Source organism: Poecilia reticulata, linkage group LG9 (assembly GCF_000633615.1).
Source record: "Poecilia reticulata strain Guanapo linkage group LG9, Guppy_female_1.0+MT, whole genome shotgun sequence".
Classification (NCBI taxonomy): Eukaryota; Metazoa; Chordata; class Actinopteri; order Cyprinodontiformes; family Poeciliidae; genus Poecilia; species Poecilia reticulata.
Window position 1 is genome coordinate 29,097,366 of NC_024339.1, and position 16,548 is coordinate 29,113,913.

General features: G+C 39.4%; 2 protein-coding genes across 3 annotated transcripts in view; both read right to left on the bottom strand.

Moving 5' to 3' along the window:
• Positions 1–3,905, bottom strand: part of LOC103470604 (uncharacterized) — a 20,301-nt gene extending 16,396 nt beyond the window's left edge. For both annotated transcript variants that reach the window (XR_534506.2, XM_008419171.2), the window contains exon 1: positions 3,580–3,905. The gene's annotated coding sequence lies outside the window, so the exon portion shown is untranslated. The remainder of the gene's footprint in view (positions 1–3,579) is intronic.
• Positions 3,906–4,105: 200 nt separating this feature from the next.
• Positions 4,106–15,131, bottom strand: LOC103470662 (histone-lysine N-methyltransferase SETD1B-A-like). Its single transcript, XM_008419276.1, has 18 exons — positions 15,052–15,131; positions 14,679–14,830; positions 14,474–14,578; positions 13,384–13,654; positions 13,189–13,301; positions 11,658–12,635; positions 10,251–10,958; positions 9,568–9,666; positions 9,429–9,483; positions 9,168–9,340; positions 8,203–8,329; positions 7,745–8,128; positions 6,602–7,609; positions 5,912–6,075; positions 5,707–5,832; positions 5,061–5,180; positions 4,759–4,896; positions 4,106–4,653 (listed from the first exon to the last, which is right to left on the bottom strand). Exons 2-18 carry the CDS (start codon positions 14,814–14,816, stop codon positions 4,480–4,482), a joined length of 4,881 nt encoding a protein of 1,626 aa, XP_008417498.1. The 5' UTR covers positions 14,817–14,830; positions 15,052–15,131; the 3' UTR covers positions 4,106–4,479.
• Between the last annotated feature and the right edge of the window lie 1,417 nt (positions 15,132–16,548).

Below are 16,548 nucleotides of genomic sequence, written 5' to 3' on the forward strand. Positions count from 1 at the left end.
TACAACATCAGGAAAAAGGAGCATGAGAAATTGGAGAAATACCAGGGCCTCAGGGAGGAACTGGAAAAGACCTGGAAGGTGAAGACCACAGTTCTTTATCATTACACATCCACATTTGCAGAATGCGGAACAAATTGCATCCCGTATCGGTTCAATACGAGATGCTACAGGTGGCAACCTTACCTGCTAGTAAACTCTCACACCGAACCTCTGTTTAAAGCTCCAGCATCTAACTTAAAAAAATTTATTTTACATACGTATTAAAACTTTCGCTGTCCTAACATGAGACGGATAATCTTTGAAAAAATAAAATCGATCTCCTATGGAGTTAGATTTGTTTCACAATTATTCAATCAAAAAAAAAATAAATCATGTCAAACAAAAAAAAAATCTTAACTTTTTAATCATATTTTTTTTTTGGTTGAGTATTTTTATTTTATTTTTTTTTTACTTTTTTTGGTTGAACTCCTCTTCTTGCCTATACAACTTTATTTGCTTTGGCGAAGCTTACATGAACATTCTGGGCGGGGCTTAAGGACGAGCAATGTAAGACGTGTTCCGATTGGTTAGCGCTGACTGAAGCGGATGACTCCCTGAGATCTCAGAACTCTGTCCCGAACTGCAGGGCTTCGGCGAGGGAGACAGAATGTGAATGGTAAGTAATCTTCACAAAATTACACCGTTTAGCAGCTTCTAAAGTGTCCACCCTGTTTCGAAGAAGAAATCTTACACAATTTATGACGACAGTCACATTTTTTGTCTGCCGCGATCCCCGGTAGCATATTGTGCTAGCTAATGTTAGCACTAGGTAACGTTCATAAACTAGGCTTGTGTAATATTTGCCTGTATTTATGTTGAATTCGTTAACCAGCACACCTCTGTCGAGTGGCATTAAGCGTGAAAAATACCAAATATATCTGGAGGAAATATTTGTTAAAAACTTGTGTAATCATCCTTGTGTGTGTGTGTGTATTAACTAGCATTGAAGCTAAAATTGGAAAACAGCTGATCTTTGCACCAATGTTATTGGGTCCACGTTAATCTGCACCACATGTCAAGTGACTGTGCAGATTATTTATTTACCAAGCACATAATCAGTGTTGTCGATGAGGGGAGCCAATGTAACTGTTAAATATATATTTTTTCTTCCAGATGTAAAATGTAAAACGAAGCTGGTAGGTCACAGGCCGAAGGAGGATATTCACATAATTTCAGTTTTTTCTATTATTTGGTACTTAGTTTTATTCCGAATTAGATGTAATATACATTTTGCTGTGTTATGATATTAAATTAAATTGGTGTTCAGTAAGTAGGTCTTACTGATTCTTCCAGCTGCTAGAGAGGATCAGAACATGAGGATGGAGAGACCAGCAAGTGTTGAGTCAGAGAAGGTCAGGTAGGGAAGTAAGTGTTGTTTTTTAAAATTGTCCAATTTTACTCACAACTTTATGAACTTTACATAAATTATCAGTTTACACATCAAAAGAGAACACATGAACATGAAAATTTAAGTGTGACAATAAAACATGAAAGTGAGGATCAACCACAGAACATTCCTGTTCACTGCATCTTACAGGAACCTACAAAAAAGAACAATAGAGCAATTAAACAGAGAAAGTATTTGTATTTAAAGAGAACAGAAAAATAGCAAATAAAAAAAATACTTACAATTTTAAGACGTTGTGGACTCGCCATGTATGTGACATCATAAGAACTGATGATGATTGGGACCAGATGCTTGGGGTGGAAAAACATTTCTGGGTGTTTTCTTTGCCTGTTTATGATAGAAGTAGAAAAAAAATAGTCATCAATGTCATAGAATCAGTTGATGTTGGCATCAACTATGAAGCTGTTTAAGTGTGGACTTAAGGAGAAAAACTACCTTAAAATCTTTCCATCCATGATCTGAACACACTGATCCTTGCAGGGTGGTGAGGGGGGCTGGCGGTGCCCATTTCCAGCAGCCATCAGATGAGAGGCAGGGTTCACCCTGGACAGATCACCAGTCCATCACAGGGCCCTGAAAGTCAACAACAAATAAAAAAAATGAAAGATAAATGTTAGATTAACAAGAAGAGAAAAATTATTTCCAGTTACCTTTAAATTAAATCATGTTTATTAAGCACTTGGTGTTGGTAACACACCAGTTTTTGTTGTTGAAAATGGAGCTAGCTCCTTATTGAAAAAACAAACTTACATCATGAAGACGATGTTGAGGTTCATCTTTAGAGCTGGTTGGTGATCTGGTGGAGCCAGAGCTTCTTCTGAGACAGGAAAGTCTTTAGGTTTTCTAACACCTGATTTCTCAGGCTTCCTCTTTCATCTTCATTTGCTTAGTTAGACTGCAAACATATGTTGAAGATAAAATTATTGATGAACGAGTTAGAACAACAACCTCACAATATCAAAGTCTCTCTGTCTTATGGAGCTTAATTAAAACCAGGTTAGTTTATGAATTAAAGTATAAGTCGCAACAAACAGCCTGCATTCAGTTATTACATGAAGCGGAATGATTGCTATAGTAATAATCATACAAGTCACAATAAAATTTATAAATTATTTAAGAAACCAACGCAAGTTATATATATTTACTGCACTGTTTATAATTAAATGAAGACAATTAATAAGCAAACTTACCACCAGCTAGCAACACTTAGCAGCCTTCGTTCCCCCCCGGCTCCTTTTGTGACACACATTTCATTTCCATCGGTTGTTGTCCCGTTGTGTTGTCGTCTAACTCGGACTAGGACGTCACCAGCTTGAATTTACCAAAATTAGTAACCACTGTCAAGGCCCTCTCTACTTTTAAGGCAATATTATGCGATTACAAATGACAAATTTGAAGTTTTTCTTCTCTTTGTGGCGGTTTTTAAATAAATGAAAGTGTGCAATACCGCCACCATCTGGTCTGGAGTATGAACTGGAGCTAATGCCGTTGATTATAAGGTTTTACATCACACATCTGAAAATTGATTGGGTACTTTCTTAAAAATTACATCATGATTATAATTTTTTTTTATTGTATGCAATTTTAATAAATAGTATTAAGGCACTTAAAAATTCATACATATCAATTCATATTTTGTTCACTTAAAGTATACTTTTATTTTATATATTAAAAGTGTATTTTGGTACAATTATGTATAAGTGTGTTTAAAGTACTAATTTCGAAATTGGTACAAGTATATTTTTAGTATACTTCAGATATACTTATAGGTAGTACACTTAATTAGTATACTTTAAAGTGTATTTTCACAAATTTAAGTATGTTTGAAGTATACTAAAGTATACTTTTTTTCACCTGGGACTGTAAACAACTGTAAGTATAAAGGCAAGAAACTATACAAGCAGTCACAAAATAAAAAAAACAAAAAACATAAAACACCCTACAACCTGCAGGCATACGCTCTGAAACAGCTTATGTTGCAACACAGAGAGAAACACTGCCCTGCTCCATATCCTCCTCTTTTCAGTGGCGAGTATATTATGCTGGCGAGTTAGTGGGATGAGACGGGGAAGGAAAGTTCATTGCTTTTCTAATTGCAATATAGTAAATTATTTCCAAAAAGTATGACTTACTCATGAACGGGGTTCACAAGAAGAGATTCCTCGTTTTCTTCCTCCTCCTCCTCCACTTCAAACTCCACACTGCTTTGAGACTCGTCGATCTCAACACCACTCGGTGCTACACCGAATACTTTCTGAAACTTCCAAAACGACGAATTTCCGCTTCTGCGCCATATTTATTATAATTCAACGCAAAAAAAACACAACCGGAAAGACATCTCCAAAACAACCCGCTCAAAGAATCAAGTGCGTAAAGCTACCCATTACCTGTGTTACGCACGGAAATTACGTCAATGGAACCCGTCTCACAAAGTCGGCGTGATACGTCGTTGGAAAGGTGAGTGCCTCCAGTTTCCAATGATGTCGATACCTATCTGGAGTTGGTGAGACAACTAGCGTCTTTTCTGTACGCTACAGAAGTCCTCACGTGTTTAGAATAATAAAATCATAAGTATTTGTGCAAAAATTATTTTGGTGACTTGTTTTTAAAAACATTAAAAGCACTTTTTGCAAGGGTTTTGAGGGGGGGAAAATCGAGCGTGATTGACTTTGTTTATTTAATATATATTAACGTGTACAAAATCACGTGGCATATCAAGAGCCAAAAATACATCAGTTTGTACATTTTTAAGGCACACATAATAGCAAAAAACAAAAATACATAAAACGTATTTTACCAGATTTTACACATGGTCGTTTATTCAGCTGATTGTTTCAGAGCATACAGAGATAAACTAATGCTCCAAATACTTTTTTTCATTCCTTTCATCAAGTTTAAAAGCCTTTACTGTGCATAATCAACCTGTCTGCAGAGATTTTAGCAACTGTGCAGTTGTAAACAGCAGCTATGATCCAGTGAGAGCACTTCAGGACCCCAGAGATTTTTGCATAATAAGGAGAGTTAATTAGAGGTCAGTTCAAGGATCCTCTGCAGCTATCAGCTCCACAAAGACAGGGAATCTTTGTGTCTTCAATGGGAAACTTGTAGTCATACGTAATTTCTTCATTGACGCTAATCGGCTGCCTGGAGTAAATCACGATCTTCTTCTGAGACTCCACTGTGATGATCTTTGCATAACAGTTAGGCTGTAAAGATAACAAGACATCCAAAAAAATTATATTTTAATTGTCAATGCAATATAAAGGTATTTAATAATCACTTGTTGCATTTAGCACCCGCTCTGTACCCACATTACAGCTGTGGTTGATAAACCTGGCTAAGTTTCCACATTTGGTAGCATCAATGATGGCGTCCTGGTCAACGCGGAACAAATAGCTGCTTCCGATGCCTTCCTCCTCATATCTCTGCTCCCTCATGTCTGCAATGACCTACACAAAGAGTGTGATGATACACTGCTGCACTTACACCACTGGAAACTACCAAGAACAACCAGAGGGTCCCCGAGGAACTTCTCAGAAAAAAAAAAAACATTCAGTGGAAATGATTTGTCAATAAACACATCTGTCAGTTGAATTTATCTAATTGTTTTTACCTGTCTGATGAGCTGCCCCACATATTCAATCACCATCTCGTCTGCTGCTATGGGCTCCATGGCGAACAGGCCCCACTCATGGATTAAACTCCGACTGAAACGAATCCTCTTCTTTCGAAACTAACAGAACATGAAAGGATTTAGTCTGCAGCTCCACACGCCACCAATGTTTTGGTTACATTTTACTGCTGTGTGGAGGGCAAATATCTATATCACCTTCTGAAGAACCAAAGTAATAAAAGCTAATTTTATGCATGGCTAATTAACACATGCAAATGTTTATTAACCATAAATACAGAATGAAAGATACAATTTCTACATCTTTCTCTAACACTCAGTAATTCTAATTATAGTCAGATTGTTTATTTCTTTTCTAAAAAAAGACTTGTAACAAACTCATTCAGTGATATGATTATTTGAGAATTGTTGTGGATAAAACTGTCTCAGGATGACTTGGCCTAAAAACATACGCAGAGAGAAGTTGGGTTCTTCAGCTGATTCTGCTCACAACAGAAAAACAGGACTTAAACAAAAACTTCATGTTCGGAGCTTATCAATTTTACATTTCTAATTCAGTCTTCTACTTTAAAGACAAGTGATTTCATGGCCTTAATTCCTCTTTTCCATCAATTAATCAGTTACTTACCTTCAGCTGGTTGAACTTAACCAGGTCGCTATAGCAGCTGAAAGAGGACAGCAGGCGGCGCTGTTCAGACCTGAAGTCGGATCCAGATCGCAGTGAAGTGGGTTGCTGGACGGGAATGCATAAACCCTGTGAAGGAACAGCTTGGCCTTTAATAAAACAGGCGCTGCATGAAGATTAATGCATTTTATCATCCTCTCCTCCCCACCTGATCCAGTGCAGAGTGAAGGTCAGCAGGAGGCTTGGTGTCCAGGAGATATTTTATCTTGTCCTTCCTGCTGATTCTGTAGAAACCTTCACTGCGAGCGCAGCCCGTCCTGTGGACCGGCTGCCCCTGGCTTTCCTCGCTGCTCTCCGTTGGGACCTTAGTCAGTAAGCAGGAGTTAAGGAAAGGAAGCAAAGATTGTGACACAATCATGAAGAACACAAGGAAACACCAACCATATGAGAGAATCATTCTATGCAACATTATACCAAGTATTTTTAGGCATTTTCACAATTTATAAAATTGTATAAAAAAATACAGTGGCTTCAAGAGGTATTATATTCCTTGAACATTTCAATTTTTCACACTACTTTCTAAATATTGATTGTATTGTATATGAAATTTATGGGAATAATACAAATTAGTGAACAATTGTGAAATTTAAAGAAAAAGAAAAATGGCTACCAATATTTTTTTGGGGGTAAAATACTTTTGTGACACTTCTGACACTTTATGCTTGAAGCTGGAAACAATTTGAAAAAAATACAAGCGGTGCACATATTTTACAAAATCCTGTATCTTAAGCATTTCTACAGTTAAATGGGATTTAAGCACATTTCTTTTAAATGAATATTTCAATTAACATATTTAATCTCTATAGTGATCCAGCACTATGGAGAACAAAAAGGATATGAGGATGAGGAATCCAGAAAGTGTCACTGAGCCACCCAGGACTGTTATCCTGCTTCTGCAGCCTTTCATAGGTACTCAGCAGATGTCTGGCATCCTCTTCGTCCAAACCGTCCCTACAGATGTTATGCAGGATATTATACTCCTCACACTGTGAACGTCTCCTGAGGCGATGATGCTGACACCACCAATTTATTCCATTAAACAATCTTTGACGAAGGCGGGCCCTCTTTCTGCGCCTCAGCCTCCTCAACAGTTTTTGCCTCGATGAGGGTTTGACGTCATTATAAAGCCCCGGCATATTCTCCAGTCCCCGCAAGGGTTTTGTTCTCACACCTGAGCCCATGCGTACACGGTTTCCATCGGCAGAGTCAAACGAAGATTCAGAAAGACTGGATGGAGAGGATATAGGGAAGGGAGAAACACAAAGAAGGCTGTCACGTAACAAAGGAAGAGACATTTGTGTCTTCCTCCTGTGGACGATGTCTCTTCTAGGTAAGAAGATGTCCCGTCCAGGAGTTTTTGGGGGAGTGATATATGGATTGCTCGACAGTGGTAGAACGTCTGGAGGGCTGCAGAGAGGTGAAAAAACTGTGTTCCCCTCGAAAGTTGCTGTCGTTTGACCAATTGTTGACATACTGCTGTAAGTCCATCCACCGCTTTCCTCCCTCCCAGGAGTTTTAGGCTTCTCCTCGTACGACGGGTAGGAGGCAGGTGGGAAATGGGAAGAAGCTAGAAGAACATCACTACTTGCTGGGGAGAGAGACATGACTTCACTGGCTTCATCCGAGTCCAAATCGATCAGTTCGGCAGCGATCCCCTTGCCTGGTGTGGGTGGGCTCTCCATTTCATCCAGAGGTGCTGGAGACGCCGGTTTGCTTTTGATCAGATTGTCAGGGTCACTGTCCACCAAGCTGCCAGTGGGAGTGAGAGGCCTCAGGTCGCCTATGCCCTCCACAGACTCTGGAGTGCAGGCACGGCGTCTTGAGTGCACACAGAGACCTGGCTCCGCTGATTAACAAAACAAAGAAGAAAACAGATTTACTTATGTTCAATCGAGAATACTCTGGTTAGAGAAAAAACAGAATCTTGGGGAAAATTACTACAACTTTAGAAAGAAAATACAAAACACTCTGAAACAATTACCTTCAAGTCCAATAGGTAAGATGAGCTCTGAGTCTGAATGCTCACAGTGCTGCAGCTCCACCATGGAGTCCACATCGCTGCTCTCTTGGAGGCCGGCTGTACAGTTCTGCTCCATCTGATCCCTACGCCGTGACTCTAACCAGTCCTCCAAGTCCAGCTCCAGCTGCGCTCCAGGTGTTAGAGGAGCAGTGGGAGTCACAATGAGCTCCAGCTCCACCGACTCTTCATCAGAAGATATCACAATGCATTTGTCATCACTCCTGTCATCCTCCTCTTCCTCCTCATCATGTTGTGAACTGAGGTTGGAAGACGAGTCATCGAAGCTCTCTGAGGACTCCGACGAGTAATCGCTTTCTTCCGAGGCGCTGCTCTCCGATAATCTCTCTGCAGATTAAGATGAAATTATTGACTAGTATGTGATAAGTTAGATATTATTTGTGATGCAGCCTTTAACAAACCTCTTCCAAGGCGGCGTCCCTCGGTACTCGTTCGGCAGACAACAGCATCTTCATCTTCAAACCTTTTCTGTGCTGATGTCCTTTTTTCACATCGCTGACCAACATCATATTCATAATCTCTGTCAGACTAATTAAAGGATATCTTATTTGCCACAGTTTTATCAAATTCAAACTTAACAGTTTAAGAAATTGATGCAAAAATGCAAAATCTTAGAAAGTATATCTGTCTAGTTTCAAGCGCAAATGTCTTAGTAAACTTGAAATAAGGAAAAACTAATTTACAAGAAACTTCAACAAGATATAGGAGCTTGTCTTAAGTCCACAATCCCTTAACATTGATTTAAAAAGTACTAGTTCAACTGGAATATAACATGGAAAAAATGTTTTGTTATACGTGGAAAGATCTGCCAGTAGAAATAATACTTTTAAAAAAAAATCAGTATTAAGGAATTATTTGCTGAAAACAAGCTCATTTATCTTGATGAAAAGCTGATTTTAAGCTAGTTTTGTCTTATTTCAAGTGTACTAAGATATTTGCACTAGAAACTAGACGGAAAACACTTGCTAAGATTTTGTGATTTTGAATTAATACTAAATGACATCAGGACGATATGCTAACAACAAATGCACAAATCAAAATGTTGACTTCTGATCTCCACTTTTTGTAAATTGTCTGACTTAGTCAATTTGATAAGTACAGTATAAGAAAGTCTAAACAACAGTATTCAAAATATGTAAGAGTTCATTGATTATTTATATTACAAGCACAGACAACATCAGTTCTAACTGGTAGTGATGATATATCGCATCATTACTGATCAGAAAGAAAATTGTATTTCCAGGCACCGGTCACTGCTGCTGAAAATCAGCTGATTCCTCATCATGGATTTATAGGTTCTTCTCTAATTATAAGAGATCATTTTATTGCCTACTATAATTACTGTAATTACTTTACAAGCATTTACCATAAGAACTGGGATAATAGCCTCTACTTGGTCTGACATCTGGTGGTTATCGTTATGCGTATTGTCTCCTTCCTTCTCTTCATCATCGCTGTCCAGCTCCAGAGGTCTGGCATGTCTCCGTTTGGCTGCGTTTGATTTCTCCACATCGTCATCCTCCTGGTGCAGCTTTAAAGCTGAAACAAGTATTTGGACACAGATTGGTTAAAAGGGAAATGTTCTAGTCTGGTAACAAGAAGATAAAAATAAAAAAAATACTCCAACCTTTCTGGGCAGAACTGGACTCGTTTTCTGTTTCCTCTGATCGTTTTCTTTTTACCTGAATAAAAAGTGTTTTAGCATGAATAATTCATTCACTCTGCAGTGGTATAACAGTGTGCCTAATATTGGAAAAATATTTTACCCTGAATGAAGGCAGAGGAGGTTTCTTGCCCTTCTCACTAATGTGGCTGAGGAGATTCATGACGCCTGGTGCTCCACTTTTCACGGGAGAAACTTGGACCTTCAAAGAGAAAATGTACACTCATGATGCAAAAATTTATTTGCTTGGAGGATTGCAACTAACTATTATCTTAGTTCTCGATTAATCTATTGGTTGTTCTGACGATTTATTGATTAATCGGATAAAAAAAAGTTTTGGCACCTTCTGCAGATTTTTCACTTTAATATCAGAAATACATCTGTAGATTATTTTTAGATTAACCCACTAACAATGGGATCACAAAAGGTGCCTGAGAGGAGATAATTTTTTTTTTATTGCATTTGAACCGGGTGAAGCTAAAACTAGGCAACTTGAGGAGTTTTGGGTTGAATATATTTAAAAAAGTTTTTTCTTATATTAAAATCAAAATGTTAACATTTTTGCACAGTTTTCGCTTAATTTGCCTTAATCTTTCAGCAATTGGTCTTTTTTTTGGGTCTGTGTACTTCCACACGATTAACCAATAACTAAATTAGTTGAGGGTTATTTGAATAATTGATTAATCAGATTAATTGAACCCTTTTCAGCCCTCTTTACTTGACACACAAAAAAGTTTACCCAAATAATTTCATCGGGGCATTAAACATAAAGCACAACAAGCAAACCTTTTTCTTCTCTTGACAGTCCCACCATGCCTCAAACGCCCTAAAAGCCACTCCTTCAATCGTTCGCCGAGTGATGTCTTTCCTGATGATGGATTTCAGCTCATCCATGAGAATGTCTAAAACCTTCTCCACTGTTATCTTATGGCGGTGTTCCTGTGCAGGACTGTAGTTTGGTGGTGGCACGAAGGGGTTAAAAGAGGGAAACGGCGGGGCGAACCAGGGAGGTCGAGGGAACGGGAAAGGTGGTGCGCCCCCGAGCCTTGGAGGTAGTGGTGCTGCGGGCTGCACAGGTACAGGGTATATAGGCAAAAGAGGTGGAACAGGTAGCGGTCCAGGTAAAGGTGGAGGAGGAACCAGAAAGGTTGGCGGGGGAGGAGCAATGGAAGGAGGAGGTTGGGTAGGAGGAGGTGGGATGGGGATGCACTGAGGTGGGATCCAGCCTGGAGGTGGGATAGGGATGGTGCCATTCGGTAGGCGAGGAGGGACAGGAGGGAGAGGTGGAGGGAAGGGAGGGACAGGGAAAGAGGCTTGTGGAGGATGTGAACATCCGACTGAAACTGGAGGAGGAGCTATGGGGAGACTGCGTGAAGTGGGATTAGAAGCTGCAGAGGGAGATTTAGGGAATGAGGATGTGTCTTTTGCTGGTGGCAGAGATCCAGATTGGAATGTACGGGGAAGATGTATATCTTTATGTACAGCACAATGTTCCTGGGGAACAAACAAACAAAAGCAACTTATAACATAAATATTACAAATGCAAATAAAATAGTTATTTTAGTGTCTACGCGATGCCTTGAAAAAGCTTTCATCAGTCTTGAACTTTGCCTTGTCACATTTTTGTGGTAGACCAACATGAAATTACATGTTTGTAAAGCAGAGAAAGAAGAATTTATGGTTTTAATTTTTTAATGAAAATCTAAGGGGTGTACATTTGTGTTCACCCCCTCTACTCACATACCCCTAAAAAAATCTAATGTAAAAGATTCCCTTTAGAAGAAGCTGCGTGTAATTTGATCTCAGGATATCCCAAGCTTTGGAGATCTCAATGAGTCCTGTTCAATCAGTCATTCAAAAATGAAAATAATAACAGTATGGCACATGGTCACTGGTCAGAATTGATGGAAATATGGAGAGAGATAAATATAAAACAATCCAGGAGGAAAGAAAAAAAACACAAATACAGCCAGGGCTCCAATAATGCGGCTTCCAGTCCCTTACAGCTGGCTACTGTCTCCAGATCTAAATTCAATTTTGCAGCAAAGCTTGATGTGACTGATTTTGTTATTTTTTTATTTGCAAAGACAAATAGGCTATAAAGTACGTGTTCAGGGGGAACCTGAAACGAGTATAAAACCTTTAGCAAGGCGCAGTATCTAAAATGCTCATGCAGAAAAATAGAAAAAATACCTCTGAGGATGAAATCCATGGAGATGTTTCAGTGTCTACATGAACTCTGCTTTCCGAAGGTTCAACCTCAGAGGGAGAGGGAGACTGGGAGTTTGCTTCCAGAAACAAAACAGCTCGATTGGTTTCATCCTCTTCGTTTTCAAGCGCCGATGGACTGATATTCCCCGCATCGTGGCAGGGGCGACGGCAGCTGCTGGTAGAGGAGTCATTAGGCGACAGAGAGCAAAAAAGAAAATCCTCCGAGGAAGCACACTTAGGAGAGCAACGACCGGATGCAGGGCTGTCTGGAAAGGGTTCATCAGCCTTTGAAATGTTCCTATCCAAGAATAAAGCATCGGAAATCTGACTGTTTATCAGCAAACTTTCAATGCGGGAGTCCAAACTCTCCACTGCGGGTTGCTGCTTTCTGTGTGGGAAGTTTACTGCAGTTTGACTGTCAGCTGTGAAATGAATGCTCTGGATGCTGACAGCGTTGTGCGAGAAAATCACAGAAGAAGAGCTACCCGAGAGTTCTGACTGCTGAAGACCGGAGGCAGGACTGCAGGGGGGCTCCTTGTAGGCAGAGCACTTCACTTCGTCACGCCACACTGCGAGCTGCTTCTGATTCGAGGGTGGGTTCAGAGGCTGCGGCTGGCTACTCTTAAACAGAAGGCTGACATTTGAAGGCGGACGAGATCCCCTGTGATGCCTCGCGGGTCTGGAACGGCAAAGCGCTCGTCTTAAATGTTTATGAAGACTATAGCTGGAAGGCTCTCCCTGGAGGACCGGAGTCGCCTGAAGGCTGGAGTAGCAGGAGTCCTGGGAGAGAGGAGTCACAGACAGGCAGGGAGTGCGGGGGGTTCCCTGAGATTGTGGCGTTAGGCCCAGGCTGCAAGGAGTGTCCCCCCAAATGCTGGAGTAGGCTGTGTCCAGGGAGAGGGGTGTGGCAATGCTGGCAGGGCTGGAGGCGTTTCCTGACTGCTGAGCAGCTGTGCTGGTCTGCAACAGGAGGGACAGATGAGGGAAAGCAACACGAAGCCAAAATGTTATTTAGCCTCTGGAAGGGCTGGGCGAAATGGCTTCAAAATGAAATCTCTGATATTTTCATACTGGATCCGACTTTCATTTCACTTTGATCCCAAAATGAAATCAAATGTCATATTAATTGAAATCCTTCAAAGAGTTTAAGACCATTATGAATTAAACTGAACACCTGTATTGGAACACAAATGCACAAATTGGCAATAAATTTGCACTTACCCAGGAAGGACGTAAAACAGCTAGCTAGCTATCAAGGGTATATTAGCAGCTAGCTCCTAGTAGCTACAACTGCCTCGAGTCACAGAGGGCAATAAAGATGTGTCCTAAACTCAAAGTTTAGGCTGGACGCACGGACGTCACTCTCAACTTTGGTAAGGCAAGGAGTGCAATGGTGAAAATAAAATCCAGATTTTCAACCCAAAAATTTGATTTATCGATAAAATAGATTTATCGCCCAGCCCTACCGTGTGGCGTCAGCATCCAAAGCATCACAAGCAGCTTTATTGTTTACCAGCAGGGCGTCGACTAAGCTCTGCAGGGCGCGCTCACTGCTTCCCACTGGCAGCGTCCAGGGAGTATATGGACCGTTAAACAGCAGCTGGAGATATCTCGTCCTTTTCTCACCTGAGGAAATCTTTGATTAGTCAGTTAATCAAAGACAATTACATCTACCTAAATGTAAGAGGGGGAAAATAACCATTTTTACCTTTAGGGTCGATTTCCACATGTATGATGTTTCCCATCACAGATGTCTGATGAAGGTGCCGCACAGCGTTCTTTGCAGCTCTCACCGTGTCAAAGACGACCTTCGCAACGCCCAGATGCTTCTTGTTCTTCGGGTGGTAAAATATTTCCACTTCTTCGACTTTACCATATTTCTGGCACATATTTGTGAGGAATGTTTCCCTCACATTATCATTTAACCTGCAAAATGTCACTTCCTTGGGAGGTACAGGCCCAACGTACCACTCATCAATCTGGAAAGACATGCATAAACATAAACATACATTTTTAATTTTTTCTGTCCAAGTCCCTTTACAGGCACGTCTAAAAAGATAATTAACAAAAGTTAATTTACTCCAAATAAGAAATTCAATTTCAAATGTTAACTTATCACATATGAACTCGTGGTTGTCTCTATTATTTTAATGATCACAGCCTACAGTTAATTAAAAAAATAATAATAATTTTCAGAAAAAAAACTAAAGAGTTTCTCTGAAAGCTCTTATTCCAGCTGAAGTTTTTGCCTTCGTAATGTTAATTTCATAATTATCTCAATGCAGCGGTTACCTTTACCTGCTGTACACCTTTTTTTCACTGTACTTTTTTCTCAAGATGTTTGTTTTTTTAATGTTCAAAACCCATGGACATTATGCACATAAAAAAATAAGTAATCTGACTTGGTCGCTATTTCTAATAACTGCACAGTATTTTCTGTTTTAGGCTTGTTTTATTATACATTATTTTAACAGTTTAGGAACTTTTTGTGTGAACCGATATACCTAATGCTGCTGTTACACCTGAATTTCCCATTTGCAGAACAATAAAGAGTATTTCTATTCTATTCTTCTGTAGCACTCTGAACAGCCAGATGACCTTTTGTTGCTTCCCTTCTGAGTGGAGGGTGTCATTGACTGGATTTCTGTGTTTTTATCGATGTTCAATTGAAATAGAATATCTATATTTGGATCTTTGATTAGCTGTGAACCTCAAAATGAACTGAAATAAGTAAACTTTTGGTAATATTTTTATTTTGATGCTATGTAACTGTATGTATGGCTACATACGAAAAGTACCTTATATTTAGGAACCAATAGATCAGTCTTGTTGTATTTACTCCACAGGCGGCAGACTCTGGGATCTCTGACGGTGTCCACCGGAAACAGACCTAAATCCTCAACCTGACAACGAAAAATACTTATAATTATCGTGGAATATAAAACGAACTAATCTGAATGTTTAGGCAAAAGATGGACGCAATAATTGGAGGTTTGTACTTACGGGTATGTTAAAATATTGTCCATCAAAGCGACACACTTTGTATAGTCCTTTAGTTAAGGCAGGGTCAATGATTAATTTGCAACTTTTCCACTGCTGACGAGGTGTATCTGTCTCTGTAAATTGGTTTTCGCTTTCCATTACATTAGTAAAACCTGTAAGAACGTCAAAAATAAAGGCCTTATGGCGTCATTTTGCACCACGGTCAATGCTACTGTAAGCTTGCAGAAATGAGTTCTCCAGCAGAGGTTAACACGCCCCAACAGGTGATGGAGAGCATCACCTGTGTCCATATCTGAAAGATAACAGGCTGTGAAACAAAACGTACTCAAATGCCCAAAGTTAGTCCAAGCGAAACACTTCTTATCTCGCTTACCTGTACCGAAGTTTTGTCTTTTGAACAGGCAACATTGTTGCAAAGCTGTTAAGGTTTTTTCCGGTGTTTTTTTTACACGTCGTCGCGCTGGTAAGATAATGGATTCATCCGCCAGGAGGCAGAAACAGAGAATGTAATGTAGATCCTTGGGCTGGGCGGAAGAACACCGAAAGAGTGGAGTTACATGGAAAGTGCAACTAGGGAAATATCCCTCCAAAATTAAACTCAGCTTCTTATTGAATAAAATATGCTTAAGGAACTTTATACAAAAATCTAAATATAAATTGAGCAATTTTATATAAAATTGCTTGTTTTATTTCTGTATAATAATTAACTTGTAATACATTCATGATAAGGATTCGAGTCATAAAACGTGTAGTGTGTGTAATAGACTGCAAGAAGAAACTGTATTTATAGTCTGTATCAGGTTTCTTTCACTGTCCATATACTTCACTTTTATTATTTATTTCGTTTTTAAATATTATCTATATCCAACAGCAAATGCTGAGTCCAAAATTCACTTCAAACAAAGAAATGGTCATAAAGGCAACTCAGAGACAACATCAATTTTGTTATCCACCTTCAACAGTGATAAATCTTAGTATACATCAAGCAACTTTGAGATCTGGTAAAACATTTTTAAACCAAATACTACTTGCTTAATAATTTAATTCAAATTTATAACACAACTCTATTGTGTTAAGCCACACCAGACCTGGATCAGTCCATATTTTACCAATGAATGTTTTTAAAAGAACCTGATTTAGCTTAACTCCAGAGGTATATCTAAATCTCTGCATTTTAAAATTTAAGCTCAACACATTCTAGCGCTTTGCTTTGCGTCTAAAAATGTTGACGCATCCAGTTGTGGTGGGCGTGCTAACTGTGTGTCTTCAGCGAGGGGAATGTCATTGTTGCTTGAGCAGAAGGCACCTGCTCAAGAAGCTCTGTTCACTGAAACACAACAAATGGACTTTCAGTTAATGAAAAACCTTCTTGAAAATTTGTGCAGAAAAAGTCTTAGTGAAAAAACAAACAAAAAAGAAATCTTTTTCTTTGGTTTACTAAAGAAAAATGGTTTGTGGGTCTTTGTTTGTGACAGATGCTCATGGCTGAGAGCCTTGACCTAATTCAAACCACGATGTCCACACGTTTCCTGTGTGATTGATTCTGCCGTGACCCAACTTTAGCTGCTCTCTACAGCGTTGCACTGTTTTCCTCTGCATTTTTAGATATGCAAGCGAGATTGTCAGGGATGCATAAATAAATATATTTTACTCCCAAACCGATCCAAAGGTAACATGACTAGAAACACACGGAAGCAAAACTGGAAACAGAGCATTTAATGAACCGTACCTTCAAGCCGTGCTTTCAAAACACACAGTAGCACACACTCGATTTAATAAATAAGCACAGAAATGAACAATAGTAAAAGAAAAGTGTCATGGAAGATTGCTTTCTGATTAACCAGACATTTGGTAAGGCACCGATGTATTC